We start from the raw sequence: 16,777 nt of genomic DNA, 5'->3' as shown, positions 1-16,777 counted from the left end.
GCTTCGGTAGACACCTAAAAATGTCTCCCCGAAACCAAATCCGATGATGAACAATCTTTCACCTCCATTATTGGTCGGGTTCAGTATTTAATCCAGAGAGTGCTTAAAAGATCGTATTTAATTAAAATCAGTTTTAATAATCCATGGATCAATCTTGATGTTTAGTCAAAGCGTAGTTTATTTTTAATTTTAGCCCAAACCTTAATTTATTTATTATTTTGGCCCAAACCGTTTTTATTTTATTTATTTTATTATTTTGGCCCGATTAATAAATAATAAATCAGAAATGGCCCTAAATTATCAATCGACACTTAAAAAGGCTGAACGAAATTAGGGAAAAAATGAATTTAGACGGAAAAATGGACGCACAGTTTCCCGTGTCACGGCAAAAAGCACCGCGTCCCGGGGCACAATGCCGCGCCACGGTGCCAGTGCTGTGACACGGGGCATCTCCGTGTCCTTTCCGCGTAAACCCTTCATGCATTTTATCTCCCGTAACCTAGTTATTTCCTGCGTCACTCTGTTTTCCACCGTGTCACGGGAGTTTGCCCCGTCTTACGGTGCCTGGCACCGTGTCACGGTGTGCACTGCCGTGTCACGGTGTTATTTTTTTGGGTTTTTATCTTTTTAGGGTTCCGTGTGTTCCCTCTACTCATTTTCCCTATAAATACCCCCTCATTTCTGATGAAAGGGGGCATCAATTAATTCTCTTTTTCTCTCTTCTATGCTCTAGCGTAAATACTAGCCTACCCTTCTTCTTTCAAAATTCCCTCTTCAAGCACTCCGAGGAGTCCATACTTTACTCGAGGTTCTGTCCTTATGCCAAGGCGTGAAAAGTAGAACTGTTTGAGGGTTTGGCCCCAAATCAACTCTACTTAATTTAATTTAATTATTATTTTATTATTTTTCCTTGAAGTTACTAACTCGTTTATTATTTTATAGTTGCAAGCAAACAGAATCAAAGTAAGAATTATGTTCCTTTTATTTCTATTATTTTCTAACGATTTTATATTGTTGGATTTATCGTTAATTAAATTGCTTCCAATATTAATGTTAATTTTATTATTTATTGATCACCATATTGCATGTTTAAAGGGAAGATGTAATTGAAAATCACGCCTAATAAAATAATTTGGACAACCGGTTTAGGTTCCTTTTTAATCTTGTTGTTAATTAAAGTGATCACTAATATTTTAGAATTATATGTTGCATTAATATTCAACCAATTTAGCCTAATAATAGTTTGGAGCAAATTGAATATTTTGTTTGTATGCCTTTGAGATCGCATGAATCACTTTTCACTATAAGAATCGAGTAGAGGCCAATACGGCTGAATGTGACTCCATGACTCACTTCGTACCATCATCCCCGATCCTCATTTCATGGTTCCGAACCATATGGAGTTAGTAATCTCATGGATGATGAATGGGGTGTAACCTTCACGGGTCAATCGTTGTTGCTTATCGTTGTCCCTTTATTCGTGGTTGCCTTTTATGATCCGTGAACGGTTTACAAGTTCCTTAAAAACTTTTTGGCGGCTCCCTACTTCCTTGTCCCTAATCGTATATGTCAATTCCCACATCCTATGAGTGCCAAGCATATTCACCACATGCTTTTAACGTAGGCGCACTTCGAACGACGCCTATAATTTTGCGACTCTTTAGGCTAGGTAAACTAAGTGGCGTGGATTCAAGCCCCCAAGTCTAACTCTAGATGAATAGGGTCATAGGGTTAAGCATTGGATATTCTTTGACTCGATCATGCATATGAATGTGGCCGCACCTCAATGTGAGGTTGCCTATGTATCCGTTAGGAATCAAGCCGAACATAGCTCTAACAAGTAACAAAACTTTGCACAAATGTATGTACACCTCAAAGAGGTCTTTAAAGGGTTGTAATGTGGTTAATTTGATGGTTTAAAGAAGAAAAGGGTAAAAGGCTCAAGACCCGAGAGAATCCCCAAGATGTGTAATTGTGAATTTGAAAATTTTGAATTTTTCAAGTTTATTTTCAACTTTTTTTCATTCTTTTGAATTAATGTAGGCAATCTCGGATCATGCGGTCCATCACTCACTTAGGATTCATGTTTCTTAGGCACGATACCAAGTACACGATAGAGATGCATTTTGAGATATGTTCATATCAAAGACATTGGAACACTTGCCCTTAGACATAATTTTATTGCTTCTTTGCTGCTCTTTTTTTTTTACTTGCTTTTTGAATGTTACACAAAATTCACACTTTCCCATCCTAGGGCTAGGTGAATGTAGGTTGAATAAATAAGATCAATCATTAGACGAGGCTCAAAGTGGTTGATGAAGAAATGGATATGTGATGAATGGTTAATGGGGAATGAATGAGTTGCAAAGGTGCCTCAAGTCATTGGTGTACCTTGTGTTTGGTTCGGCGATTTTTTTTTTCATAAGAAATACATGGTCGAGATATAGAGGAATAATGCTCATATTATTGATGGAAATGGTGAATAAACAAACACAATGATAAAATAACAGAAATGGAAACCTATGCTAGACTTGAATGGGGAAAGGGGAATGAATAAAAAAAAAGATTATGAAATCTTGCACGAAGGGCTCGTCGTGCGCCCATCTTCATTGCTGTTTATCATCTCTTGCCGCCTGGAGGGACAGGAAGTTTGTTGGCATCAACTAGATCTTGAATAACGTCCTTCAAACTCCAATAGTGCTCAGTAGTGTGGCCCTTTCCTTGATAGAACTTGAAGTGGGCATTGGGATTCCACTTGGCGCTCATTTCTTCAAGTTTTGGCTCTGGAAATGGCCCAATAGGTGTGATCAATCCTTGATCGTAAAGGCGATCAAAGGCCGCATCATAAGTCATACCTAAAGGAGTGTAAGTTCTTTTTTTCTTGGGCAATGGAGCATCAAGAGCTAACACTTCATTGAGATTGACCTAACATACATTGTTGGCAGTACCTTCATGCTTAGAAGACAAAGAAGAAGGAAGTTCGTTCTTCTTGTTTTTCCAAGTGTTATTATTGTTACCACCAGCATTCTTTATTAGCTCATCCTCGATATTGATGCCAATGTCATATACAGCTTCGAAAGTGTTCAAAGGCAAGAACCTAAGGTGTTGCTTGTACTAGTAAGTTAGGTTTTGGATGAAGAGGCGAACCATCTCTCTTTCTTTGGGGGGGGGGGGGTCTACAAAGAGTGCAGTCATTCCCCTCCACCTGTTCAGATAAGCAGTGAAGACTTCATTCTCTTTCTGGTTTGGATGTTACACTTGTAACGATTCATGAAACTGTCGATCACATCTTTCCAAGTTGCAGTATGCTTAGCATCTAGAGAACAAAACCATTGTTGGCAAGCATGCTCTAAGGAGAGAGGGAACACCGTAGGGAAGAGTGTTACGTCCAATCCCTTGAGAGCCATGGTTGTAGAGAATGCCTTCAAATGGAATATTGGATTGTTAGTCGGCTTGATCTTTGGAATATTAGCAGTGGAGAACTTTTCAGGGTGCGTGTCCTTCATATCCAAAGGAGTGGGAGATTGCTCTATATAGGTGAAATCCTCAGAAATCTTGCTCATCTGCTCTTTTAATCTGTCAAGGGTAGCAACAGTGACCTTGTTTTGTTCCATGGTAGTGACCCTAGTGGTAAGGGTTTGCATCATGGCAAACAGTGCCTCGATGGATTTATTGATGTTCTCAATATCTTCCTTAGTGGCCATTGGAACAAACTGAAAGTAGTTTGAAGGTGCTAAGTGGTGTAGAAATGGCGAATTTGCCTCTTAGGTCTAAGAGGTTGATGCGGTAATGACTCGAACCGTACCAATCTACCCCTGCTCCTTGACCAAGTACTGTGAAATAAAATAAATTCACTTAATGGTTTGAAGAACTGATCAAAATCGGGAAATGAAGAGGGAAGATAGACATTTGAAAACGGGTAAGACAAACTCCACTCATTTTTTATGACGGAAAAAAGGAAGTGCATGAACCTAGTATACAATCATAAACGACATGGTGCACGACTCAAGTCGAAAAATAAAGAAAGTGTGTAGACTAATACTAGACTCGTGAGCGATAAAGTGATGTTAGTTGTAAGACTCGTGGTATGATTGTATGGCTAGACATGTAAAGAGTATCCAAACGACTGACGCGTGGACCATAATAGCACGGAAGACGAAAAAAAAGCTGACTGGACTGAACCCTGACTGCCATGACACGGTGCTCAATGCCGTGACACGGTGTTGACTGCTGTGACACGATGCTGACTGTCGTGGTGCGATAGTTAGCTCCACGTTCTGTTTTGTGCATTTTTCTAGTTTTTTGTCAGTTTTAGAGTTTACGCTAATTACTAAGTGAGTACGGTTCATTGGCATTCGTTAGTCATAAACTAAACCACCATAGACAAAGAAAGTTCGTTGATGTTAGGATCAAAACGATCAAATATTTACACATAGGGCACGTAGGCACAATGATGCAAAGAAGAGTTCGCAACCTAAGGTCAAGTTCTATGTTCCACTATGGTCAAGTTTATTTGGTGTCAAAAGGGTACCATGGTTAAGAGTTTGGATGCGTTAGCAAGGAAACCTCCCTTGAGGGTTTATGCCAACGGGCAGCTCTGCAAGTTCGTGATTAAATCGAACTCGACTCCATGGTTTAGGTGAATTTAATAACTCGGATGAACCCTTATTGCCATGAGCGTTTTTGGGTCGATAGAGCTTAAACTCCCCGGGGCTAAGATGTATTTAGAACACACATGTTTTTTCAGAAAAATCGAAGGAGACTAATAACAAGAAAAAGAACTGAACCACTGGAAGAATTTTACAAGCACCGAGTCACGGTGGAAAATGCCGCGACACGGTACAGTTGTAATCCCCCATATTTTAAAATATTTTATAAATGAAATTTTATTTTATTTATAATATTTAATTGTATTTTTCCGGAATTTTATTTCAAGTTTCAAATTATTTTTGGGTTGATAAACGATTAAATTACAAAGAAATTTTTATGAACCATCATTCTACAATTTATGTCCAAACAAACAAAGCCTAGTCCATTTTATTTCTTAATTGGCCCATTATTTTATGAGCCCAATCTTCCTACTTACCCTACAACTCTCTCTCCTATAAATACCCCATAAATCCCCAAAATTTTCCCCACACAAAAGGAGAGGACTTTATTGAAGGTGATTTCTAGTTAGTAAAGTGGCATACCAACTCATTTACTCAAGGTACGTACGAGTTATGAAACCTTGCCTTTAGATGCATGTTTAGGGATGTATCGAGAACCTAGTATCATGTATAGAGAAGACTGGGCTAAATTATTTGGTTATACATTGTGATTTCCGTATATTGTGTATGAGGCATGTTTGAGATATAAGTATATGACTACGGTTGTGGGTGATGTATAAGTGATTGTCTTATCAATTGGATATGTTATGATTAATTAAAGGTTATGGATTCTTGGTTGTCTATAAGTGGAATTAATTTTGATAAATGGTTCCATGAGGTTAATTTTTAATACTCTTTCATGAATTAATTATGATTTGAGTAGAAGCAGTTTACTAAAGTCTTTTAAGACGAGGTTCGGGATTTGAAGTGCCCTATGCACTTAAGGTGTTTATACACCAAGGTAGTTAAATGATTTAATACTAAATATTGTTTGCCACTAATAAACCAAGAATTGAATTAGAAATTTGGATTGCTTGGAATGATGTGATATTTAATTGATTATATTGTTTTGCATATGAGTCATCACCAATTCTAAACTTGTAAATCACGTAAAGTGCAAGATGGATGAGCAATAAAACTCTGGATTTGTGCACATCTAGAGTATTGACAATCAGGGGTTGGGGTACACGGTGTATTAGTCGTGCACTTTTCTAGAGGCCATCTGATCTACGAGTCTCTTATTTCAAATACTTTTCAAAAACTAGGAGTTAGATGAGATCTCATACTAGCTACGGTCACGGAGTCGCGCCCGTGGTCGTTGGATGTTTTATTAATGTTTCCGAAAGGAGGCATGGGGTTTTTCTTTTATTAATGTTCCAAATGGAGCATGGGATGGACAACCTTGTATATTGCTTAATCCAATGAATAAAATGAAATGATTTAACTACTATTAACTAGTGAAGTCTTAGTAAAACTGACAGTTGAGTCATGTGTCGAGTCTACAATTTAATGATGCATGATGATTGATTATTAGTAGCATGTTAGGGATTTCTTATTATATTTTGCAGCTTGTATGTACTCAGCTTTGCCGATTGCGTGCTTTGTGTGTCTTTCTTTGGTCATGGCCTTCGCCTTTCAATGACCCTATGACGATCCAATTTTTACACTTGTAATATTGGGACCAGATTAACCACAGCTTCTTACACATGCAGCATTCGCATCTAGGTGGTGGGATCTTGAGTGGAGTGTTGGTTTCTTTTCACAATTTATCTTGCTACTTACTTTTGAATTTGTTTAAACTCAATTAGTTATACTACTTTCACTAGTTTGGGTTTTGAATAAGGGCCTTAATGGTTCCCAGTTGTAAGACTTAATTTGGTTTTGTTTATTAGTTTTAAAACTTATTTATAACTGAATTAGTTTTTCCACTGCTAATTTCTGATATAGCCTTAACGTTTGAATACGTGGCGGTAGCACGTCAGTAATTCTCTTGGATTTTGTTCAGGGTACACACAGGTTTAAAGGGAGAATTATTGGGGTGTTACAACAGTACACCGCATCAGGGTGTTTTGTACTGTGTCACGGCACCTCTGCCCTTACACGGTGCTTGTAAAATTCAAGTAGTGCCTCATTTTCTTTGATCGTGATCAGGTTATCCAATTTTTCCAATGGGCGAACCTAAAATACGACGCTAAAACGTATATGTATATGCAAAAAATGCCAATTTAATCACAGGATTACAATTCAAGAATCTTTCAAGTCTCATCCACTCATCTTAATTAAATACCGATCAATCAAATCGATAAATAACCAAGAATCCTCCCCGGTGGAGTCGCCAAATCGTAGGCGTCATTTGAAGTGCGCCTACGTTAATCATGTGTGAATATGCTTGGCACTCTTAGGAAGTGGGAATTGACATATACGATTAGGGACAATGATTATAGACAAGAAAAGTAGGGAGCTGCTAACAAGTTTTTAAGAAACTTGTAAACCGTTCACGGATCATAAAAGGCAACCACGATAAAGGGACAACGATTGACCCGTGAAGGTTACACTCCATTCATAATCCATGAGATTACTAACTCTATATGGTTCGGAACCATGAAAGGAGGATCGGGGATGATGGTACGAAGTGAGTCATGGAGTCACATCTGCCCGTATTGGCCTCTACTCGATTCTTATTGTGAAAAGTGATTCCTGCGATCTCAAAGACATACAAACAAAATATTCAATTCGCTCCAAACTATTAACATTTTAAATTGGTTGAATATTAATGCAACACATAATTCTAAAATATTGTGATCACTTCAATTAACAATAATAAAAAGGAACCTAAATCGGTCGACCAAATTATCTTATTAGGCGTGATTTCCAATTACATATTCCCTTTAAAGATGGAATATGGTGATCATAATAACAATAGAATAAACATTAATATTGGAAGCAATTAAACCATAATATCGTTAGTCAAATCAAATTATAAGAAACCTAATCATGATACTAGAAATATTAAAATAAAATAAGTAATTTAATTAATTAATTACTCATATTTTCGCGCGCTCCTTTAAATTGCTACATCATGAATAAATTGTTAGTAACTTCAATAAAAATATAAATCAAATTGAAATTAAATTAAGTTAAAAGTAGAATTGATTTGGTCCAAACCCTCAGTTAATTATACCTTTTACGCCTTGGTTTAAAGATGGAACCTTGGGTCAAGTATGGACTCCTTGGAGTGCTTAAGGGATGTATAGTGAAAAAAATAGGGAAAGCTAGAGTATAGAAAGAGAGAAAAGAGAAGAATTTTGATGTATTAGAGAGGAAGACAGAATGATTTTTTGGTGTAGGGAGAAAGAGAATGATTTTTGGTGATCAAGCTTGTTGATGATTTAAAAAAAGGGTAATATGACCTCTATCTATAAAGAAAAAAGAACGGTCGAAGAATCAGAAAAAGATCCGAATTTGAATCGAAATAAAACTCTACGGTAGGCAGCATTTTTTGCAGTTTTTGTTTTTATCATTTTTTTATCTAGAAATTGGAATAAGATAAATAATATTTTGTTGGAAAGCGCTTGAAGTCCAATTTCTAACCCGATTAAAATCAGATTAAAATCATTTATAGATTTTAAAATATGGCCGTTTTAGTGGGATGGTGTCAATTTTGGACAAAGTTTCGTATTTCTTTTATATCTTTTTCGTTATAGATCGGAATTAATATTATAATATATCACTGAAAAGATAATTTCAAGAGATATCCAACCATCTAAGATTTAAATAAAAACTATGAGGAACGAAAATCATATCTGACTATCTTTGAACGTCTTTCAATTCGAATAGAATTAGGACTTTCGAAAGGAGGAGTTTTATTCAATTTCAAAACTTTAATCTTATCTTTTCAAAAAGGATAATTAAGATCTTTTTGAAACTTATAGAAACTTCTAATTAATCCTAATTGGCTTAGGAATGGGATTAAATCCTTTGGACTCTGTTCATTGGGTCGTAGGTAAGGTGGGCTTAGGTTCGGTTTGGGCTCATTTTAGTATTTTGGCCATAACTTATTTGTTATAACTTGGATTTGGGCTTATAATATATCGTTGGAAAGATCTTTTCAAACACTATCCAACTATTCAATCATTGGACCCAGATTATGGACCAAAATAAACTAGTATGAACTTTTTTATAAAAAGGACACAAAATGAATGATTTTAAGGGACATGAAATGAATTATTTTGGGTTGAATGGCACGAAAAGAGGAAAATAAGTTATGATTTGGGGAAATAGGCTAGGAATTGGATTTTTTTATGAAATGTATTGGGATTGAATATGGATTTAAGCACTCCAGGATTAAATACTCAACCCAACCATTAATGGCAGTGAAAGGTTGTTAATCATCGGGTTTGGTTTTAGGGAGACATTGTTAGGTGTCTACAAGTTGTTTTGTTTGAATTCAATGGCAGGTACGATGATTTCAAGAACCCTTTGAAGAATATAATTTATGACAGTTTCACTATAGAGGAATTTCAAACTCGATGGTGTGATGCAATGAAGCTGTATGGGTTGGAGGATAATGATTGGCTGCAAGAGCTATTTATTGAGCGGCGCATGTGGGTGTCGGCCTACATGAAAGAGTACTTTTGGACGGGTATGAAAACTACATAGAGGGTAGACAGCATTAACCGATTTTTTGATGGGTTTGTCAACCGTAAAACGAAACTCTTTGAGTTTCCTGAAAAATACAACAGAGCAATGAAGAAGAGGGTTACAGATGAGGAAGATGCTGATGCAAGGGATTCCATGTTCATTAGACAACTTGTTACTAGTTTCAAAGTGGAACGGTAGTTTCAAAAAATATATACAAATGCGAAGTTTTAGGAAGTTCAAATGGAGTGTTCAAGGATACTGTATGTACAGATCAAGAAGGAGAAAATTACAGTGAAGTGAAAATTCATTACATGGTTTTAGATCGTGTTTAGGTTGCTCTACAAGGTTCAAAAGAGGAAACCATCACTAATTACAAGAGGTTTTACTTACTGGTTTTTAACCCTGTCACTAAACATATTAGTTGCGACTGTAGGAAGTTTGAAAAGGATGGGATCCTTTGTAAGCATGTCATTAGTATATGGGATGAAAACTTTGTGACTGAAATTCCATCCCACTTTGTTCTAAATCGGTGGCGAAAGGACGTGTTCAGGAAGCACACTCTTGCTAAAGTTGCATACCATAATCCTACTCAAATAGAGGAATGTGTGCGATACAACAAGCCTTTTCAAGAACTTGAGGTGTTGTGTGATGAAGCATCAGCCATAGATGACGATATGGTTAAGGCAGTCAGACAAGAAGTGATCAAGATGAGAGCTTAAGTAAGTGCACGTCGTGCAAAACTCATGGCTAAAAGTGTTCCTGGATCAGAAATAGGGTCCTCAAATCCACCTCGACCGAAAGGCACTCCTAAGTCTGTTCCCATGACTTGCAATGTATCTGCATGGGGTAATAAAGATAAGCCCAATACTTCTGGAATTGATGGAGGAAATGGTTCAGGAAATGTAATCCAAGATCCAGTTACTCAAAAGAAGCGTCGAAGTCGTCCAAAGGGATCACGGAACAAGGCATTGTGTGAATTAGGATGCAATGCAGGAAAAGGGAAAAACAGTAAGGTATGTGTGAATCCTTTCTTTTCATTCCTTGACCGGGGCAGTTTTTGCTGATGTATTTATTTTTTCTTAATTAGCAGAGAGCTTAGAAACAAGCAAGGTTAGGAACTGCAGATGAGTCAGCCCAACCTATGAAATTGCCAGTATGGCTCTTGCGAAGTTATTTGAAAAAAGATTAAATTCTTATGCACAGACTAACATAATGCTGGTTTGATTACAAGTCAAAAGGAGTAAAAAACCAAACCCCTACACTGAGTTCTACGCTGTTGTCAATCCTGCTGATGATGTTCCATGGGATAATTTTGAGGTCAACCTGCCAAGCCAGGGAGGACCAGTGACCACCAAATGTTCTAACCTTATCGCAAAATTTCCATCATATGTTCTGGTAACCACGAGACCATTTACAAGACCACGAATGTAGACCATATTTGTTTCTTAGGTTATCTCTAGGGTTGTGTATCAATGAGAAGTTGTTAAATTTTATTACTGGAACTACTACATATAACTCTACGTGGTTCACATTATTTAGCTACTTCTGGTTTGGACTTGTCTAATTATTAAGTACTGATGTAGAGTAGAGTATTGTTTTGTTTTACGGTTGCAGTCCCATTTCATTCCAGATTGTTCTGGCCCGTAGGATGACGTCCACTATTATTTCAACTCCATTCAACTCGTTATAAACAATTTACTATCCCGTAAAGTTTGGCATTTTTGAATTATGACTGCTTTTCGTGAACAACAATATGCACAATCATACATATAATGAGCCATTTATTTTTATGGTGGGCAATTTGGTCCAAGTAGGCAATTTGGTCCATTATATGCTATTTTTATGTAGGCAATTTGGCCCATTTTTGAAGCCCAATATTTTTGAAATTGAACCCAAATTCACATGGACTGCCCATTTACCATTAAGTTTGAACTCAATTAAAATTATCTTACGCATTGTCAGTAATAGCACACAATTTTCGTAGAATATTAATTTATATAGAAACGCTATTATGCATAAATTACATGTAGGTTTAAAAGAACTACATTACTTTACAAAATATAAACCTAATTATCCCATAGTCGAAAAGCAAAGACAAAATCAGTCAACCTAGTCAATTACAACGACTGCATACACTTGTTGATTAAACTTAATTCATTGAAAACTAAGCAACTAAACCCATACTCTAATACACCAAAATGGGTACACCTTGCATAGTTGCTACTTGTACTTATGATTTCACTTAAACTGAAACAGCTTAAAAGATTTACAAAATGACTCTTTTAACACTCACATTAATTAGACTCATACTCGTTAGCTAACTGAAAACAGACTTCCCCACAACAATAACCAATATCATATTTCTGGACAAGCATACACGTAGTCTTCGTTCTTTATCCTAGCTTGATCAACTGTGAGGAGCTTGTCTAACTTTCAGTCTTGGTGTAGAAGCATAAGTGTATTTGGTTCCTTATCCACAACTTCACCCCACTTATTGACACACAGCCTCCTAAGCTTTTAAGTAAGTTTGCATTGCACCTTCACTTCATGGTATGGTGTGCAAGTGTTGCGCATGTAGAAAAATTTCCTCCTTGTGTCCATGTTTTTCGAGGGATCCTTGCATTTTGACACAAAAAAATGGTAAGTATGCAAAACTAAGAATCATAAGCACAATATGTCATATGGACTGCTTCCAAAAAAAAAAAAAAAAAAAAAAACTCTTATCACACCAGAAATATATAGTATATCTCCAGTTCGAATTCTCATTGATGCGACAGTGGCTATAGGGGCTACTAACAAGCCATGCTTCTTGATACGTATTTCACCGAATGAAACATCAACGCGTGATGAATAATCCTCATATATAACTTCAAACGTTTCATCATCTCTTATCTCATACACAATGTCGGTATCATGGCGTTGTCTACTCTTAACGAGGACAGTGTGATTGAAGGGAGGTGGTCCCTCGCCTACTAAAGGGTCAGCCACATCATCCTCTGTTATAGGAACAGTTATATCGCCCACATGAGGACCAGCGAGCTGCAAATGAGCTCTATTGATGACCTCCATGGACCGCGCCAATGCTAAGCCGGTATCGATCTGTCCATTCATTTTTCCCATCATTAGGTAATGGGCGTTTGATACCAACCTTATGCTGTAGGAGGGTCCTAATGGAATTCCTATTGAGTATTTTAGCCAAAAGGATCTTTTTCTTACAAAACCTCCTACTATGAGCCATTGGTTTTTGTGCGGATTTGCAGTGGCGATGGTAGTGTTTGGTGGAATTGTGGTAGGGTGAATTCCTAAGGGTGATAGCACAGAGGTTGTTCTTAGTGCTGGAGGCATGTTGTTGCTCAAATCAAGGGTTATACTTTGATATGTCTAGTTTATGTAGTATTTTACCCCCGTCCCTTGGTCATTATTAGTAGTGTTTTTGGCTCTTTAGAGCCACTTTTATTACTAATATGTGTTTTCTAGTGTTTTTGTAGTTTTGGTTGAGTTTTGTAGGGAATTGCACCTTTGGAGTACTTTCCCGGGATTTTATGGAGCAACTACGAGCATTGGAGGAGCACGGCCATCTTTCGTCGCCCAAGATCGGTTAGAGTAATCAAACCGTTGAATAAGGGCTCGACTTGTGTGAAGACGAGGTATTTGGACCGAATGATCAAAGCCCCAAAGAGGATATTTGGTTTGGGCCAAGTTACGAGCCTAAACGAGGAGTCCAAGCGGCCCAAGGGTGTCCGCCCGATGGTCCGCCCGATGGTCCGCCCGATGGTCCGCCCGGTGGTCCGCCCGATGGTCCGCCCGGTGGTCCGCCCGATGGCGCGCCTGATCGGGCAAAGAAGACTTATATCGCAACAGCCCTTCGCCCGATCAAAAAGGCGCGCCCGGTCGGGCGGTGTGGCGCCTGGTCGGGCGTGTGTCTCTGATAGATCTTTTAAGCATCGTTTAGTTTGTTTTAGTTTAGGATTCTTGCTTATTATAAATATGTTTTTGTTAAGCAAGTTTAGGATTCTTTTACACTTCCTTATTCTCTCTTTACTATTGTAATTCTTTCTCTTAGACTTTCTCTCTTTACTTAAGCTTATTTTCTCTCTCTACACTTTATACTTTGTTCTTTACTCAACTCTTTATTCTGATTACTTTGGTAACGATTTCTTTTCTCTTAATCTCAGTTATTTATTTTATTCCTTCTATCATGTTTTATTTTATTGCTTTGATTAGTTTAGATTTAATTATGTGTGAGTAGTTCTTTTTCTAGGGTTTATGGGGATCCATAAATAATATGAAGGGGTAATTTATTGTTGTTAATTATCAATGCTATATTAATTTCCTATTGATTGATTTAATGCTCTGTGACTAGATTAGGCCTGATCTTTTATGCATGAGTTTGACAATATTGATTCGAGATTCGAGAGATGAGAATTGATGTTTAGGTCTAGTTTCAATAGGCAGGTTAATTTATAAATGGTTAAGTCGAGATTCGAGAGATGAGATTTAATACCGGTAGATTAATTCTGTGATTGTAATACGTAGCGAAAGCCCTTTATTATCTGGTTAATTGATGCATTAACGATTGGTTATTATGTTTTACCCTAGAATAATATTTATTGGTGAACCTATGCCCTAGGTCTTTAATTCATTGATTCCTCTTATTTTATTCTCCCTACTTATATTCTTTGTAGTATAATCTTTAAATCACAACAAATTGTTACTAATAATTTAGATTGCTATTAATTAATTAGGAATAGAAAGACTAGTTTCCCTGTGGATTCGACCCTACTTCCCTATCTACTTTAGTTAGAGGACTTAGGTAATTACTTTTGATTAGGTGATACGACTTTAGCCTGTCAAAATTTGGCGCCGTTGCCGGGGAAACGGTTATATTTTTTATTTCTAATTGTTTTTGTAGTCTAGATTATTATCCTTCGTCCCGGAGAACATAAGTTCTTTGGGACAGTTCTCATATCTGTTGTCTAGTTCTTTGTTTATGCCCAGGTGTTCCAGATCAGGCTACATTCCATTCGATTCTGAGATCGAGCGCTCTTTCCATAGGCAAAAGAATTTATACAAGCAAATACTGGCGAGTTCTGGTGGTGAAATTCCTAGAGACCCTTCATCTGATTCTAGTGATCCAGATACTTCTTCAGAATCAGAATTAGAGATGGGAGAAAATCCACCTAAAAAGCTCAGCGACTATTCTCAGCCATCTTTGGCGCATTTTCCCCACCTTTCTCCTACGCCAGATCTCGAGGGAGTTCAATTTGAGATCAAGCCCCAGTTCATCACAATGATAGAAAGGAAGCAATTTAGTGGAGCTAAGGGTGAAGACCCAAATCTACACTATAAGGCAAGCTAGGGTCACGCAAGACCAAATAAGGGAGATTCTCTTTCCTTTCTCTTTATGTGGAAAAGCTAAACTGTGGTTTAATGGTTTAAATAGAACTGCACTTGGCATTACTAATTGGGAGACTCTTGTTTTGAATTTTTATAACAAGTATTACCCTGTAGAGAAAACAGCTCTATTGAGAAGCGCAATTCAAAATTTCGCCCAAGAGCCAGATGAGCCACTATATGAGGCTTGGGAGAGATTCAAAGACTTGCAGAGAGAGTGCCCTCATCATAACTTAGCACAGTGGCAGTTGATACAAGCTTTCTACAATGGGATCGGAAATTCTTCTAGAGCAATTTTGGATTCTGCAGCTAATGGGAGGTTTATGAACCTCAATGTTGATGATGCAGGTCAGGTTATTGAAGATATGGCGATCCATAATTCCCAATATGGGAATCCTAGAGGTTTTGCAACCAAGGGAAAACACCACGTTGATTCTGTATCCTTTTTGCAATCTCAATTAACCTCTATTTGTCAGAAATTGGATAACCTTACTACTGCTAATTTTAAAATAGCTAATGTTTCTGCAATTGATAATAATGCTATTGATGCTTTCTGTGAAAATTGTGAAATTGTAGGTCATTGGGAACATGAGTGTAGGAGTTCCATGGAGCAGGTTAACGCTTTTCAGTCCATCAAGCAAAATAACCCATACTCTAACACCTATAATCCTAGGTATCGGAACCATCCTTATCTTTCCTACAGGAGCACTAATGTGAAAAATCCCACACCTCCACAACAACCACAGCAACCAACACCACCACCACAGCAGAAATATTACTATCCCAATGCTGGCCAGAAAAACCAACCACAAACTCCTCCACCACCTTCTGACCCAGCTTTATCAGAAATTAGAGCGATGTTAACTAGTATGCAAAAGCATATGGAGAGTAGAGACTCACAAATTGACTCGATTGTAGCCCACAATAAAGTCATAGATACTCAAATTGCATAATTAGCCGCTGCTCTCCAGGTTCGCCCGCAGGGAACCCTACCATTGCAACCGGTACAACCCACAGATCAGGCGTTTGCAATTACCCTCAGGAGTGGTTCACACTATGATGGGCCTCCTATGCACAAAGAAGATGAACCTGTTTCAACAGAAATTGCTAATCCTAGTTCCTTTATACCAAGGGATATTAATCCTAACCCTGCAGGGCTAAAGGGTAGTACTAATATTTCTGATGTTACATTGCAGGGTAAAACTCCAGGGAAGGTTGTAACTCAAGACAGGAGTAATGATGTGCAACAACCAATTATCAAACTACCATTCCCAAATCGACATTTGAAAACCAAGGTGGATAAGCAGTTTGGTAAGTTCCTTGACATGGTGAAGGATTTGCAGGTAACAGTTCCCTTTACAGAATTAATCACGCAAATACCTGCATATGCAAAATTCATGAAAGAAATATTGACTAGGAAAAGGTCTATTAGTGAGGTAGAGACTGTCGCTTTTACTGCAGAATGCAGTGCCATACTACAAAATAAATCTCCACCCAAACTAAAAGATCCCGGTAGTTTTTCTATCCCTTGTCATATTGGCAATTTAATGATTGATAATGCATTGTGTGATTTGGGTGCTAGTGTTAGTGTCATGCCATTATCTGTGTGTTTAAAGCTAAAAATGGGTAAATTAAAGTCTACTAATATTACTCTGCAAATGGCCGATCGTTCTTCTAAATACCCCATAGGCATATTAGAAGACGTCCCTGTTAGAGTAGGTAAATTTTATATACCTGTGGATTTTGTTGTTCTTGATATGTCTGAGGATTTGCAAACCCCAATCATTTTGGGTAGACCCTTCCTTAATACTGCAGGAGCAATTATTGATGTAAAATGTGGTAAATTGACACTATCAGTAGGGGAAGATAAAATTGTTTTTAATTTGAATAATACTCCTAAAAGCCCCATGCTAGAGGAGAAGTGTTATAAAATTGATGTGGTTGGTAATTGTTCTAATAAGCCCCAGGCTTTTGTTAAAGATCCCTTGGAGGCGGTATCGTGTGTTGCATCTTCTACAGGTACAACTAACCGATGGATAGAGGAAGTGGACGCAATAGAGAGAGCCTTATACTGTGAAGGTCTTGGTTTTGAA

General features: G+C 37.6%; 1 protein-coding gene and 1 non-coding gene across 2 annotated transcripts; one reads left to right on the top strand and one right to left on the bottom strand.

Moving 5' to 3' along the window:
• The first annotated feature begins 3,748 nt into the window (after window positions 1–3,748).
• On the top strand, window positions 3,749–10,009 carry LOC145581136 (uncharacterized). The gene is made up of 4 exons (XM_081638198.1): window positions 3,749–3,786; window positions 9,107–9,253; window positions 9,392–9,484; window positions 9,724–10,009. Exons 1-4 carry the CDS (start codon window positions 3,749–3,751, stop codon window positions 10,007–10,009), a joined length of 564 nt encoding a protein of 187 aa, XP_081494324.1.
• Window positions 10,010–14,812: 4,803 nt separating this feature from the next.
• LOC145583599 (small nucleolar RNA R71) lies at window positions 14,813–14,919 on the bottom strand. The gene has a single exon (XR_014100229.1). It is a non-coding gene; the product is annotated as a small nucleolar RNA R71 (small nucleolar RNA).
• Between the last annotated feature and the right edge of the window lie 1,858 nt (window positions 14,920–16,777).

The sequence above is a fragment of the Chenopodium album genome, chromosome 15 (assembly GCF_948465745.1).
Source record: "Chenopodium album chromosome 15, dcCheAlbu1.1, whole genome shotgun sequence".
Classification (NCBI taxonomy): domain Eukaryota; kingdom Viridiplantae; phylum Streptophyta; class Magnoliopsida; order Caryophyllales; family Amaranthaceae; genus Chenopodium; species Chenopodium album.
Note: the sequence above shows the minus strand (reverse complement) of the source record. Positions and strands in the feature narration are given on the sequence as shown.

What these genes read in the sequence shown, in the direction of transcription:
- LOC145581136 (XM_081638198.1), top strand. Translation starts at nt 3,749, where the DNA reads ATGGCGAATTTGCCTCTTAGGTCTAAGAGGTTGATGCG. An exon ending in AGGTCTAAGAGGTTGATGCG is followed by an intron (nt 3,787 to 9,106) that starts GTAATGACTCGA and finishes ATTCAATGGCAG; the next exon opens with GTACGATGATTTCAAGAACC. An exon ending in ACTAGTTTCAAAGTGGAACG is followed by an intron (nt 9,485 to 9,723) that starts GTAGTTTCAAAA and finishes TTGCGACTGTAG; the next exon opens with GAAGTTTGAAAAGGATGGGA.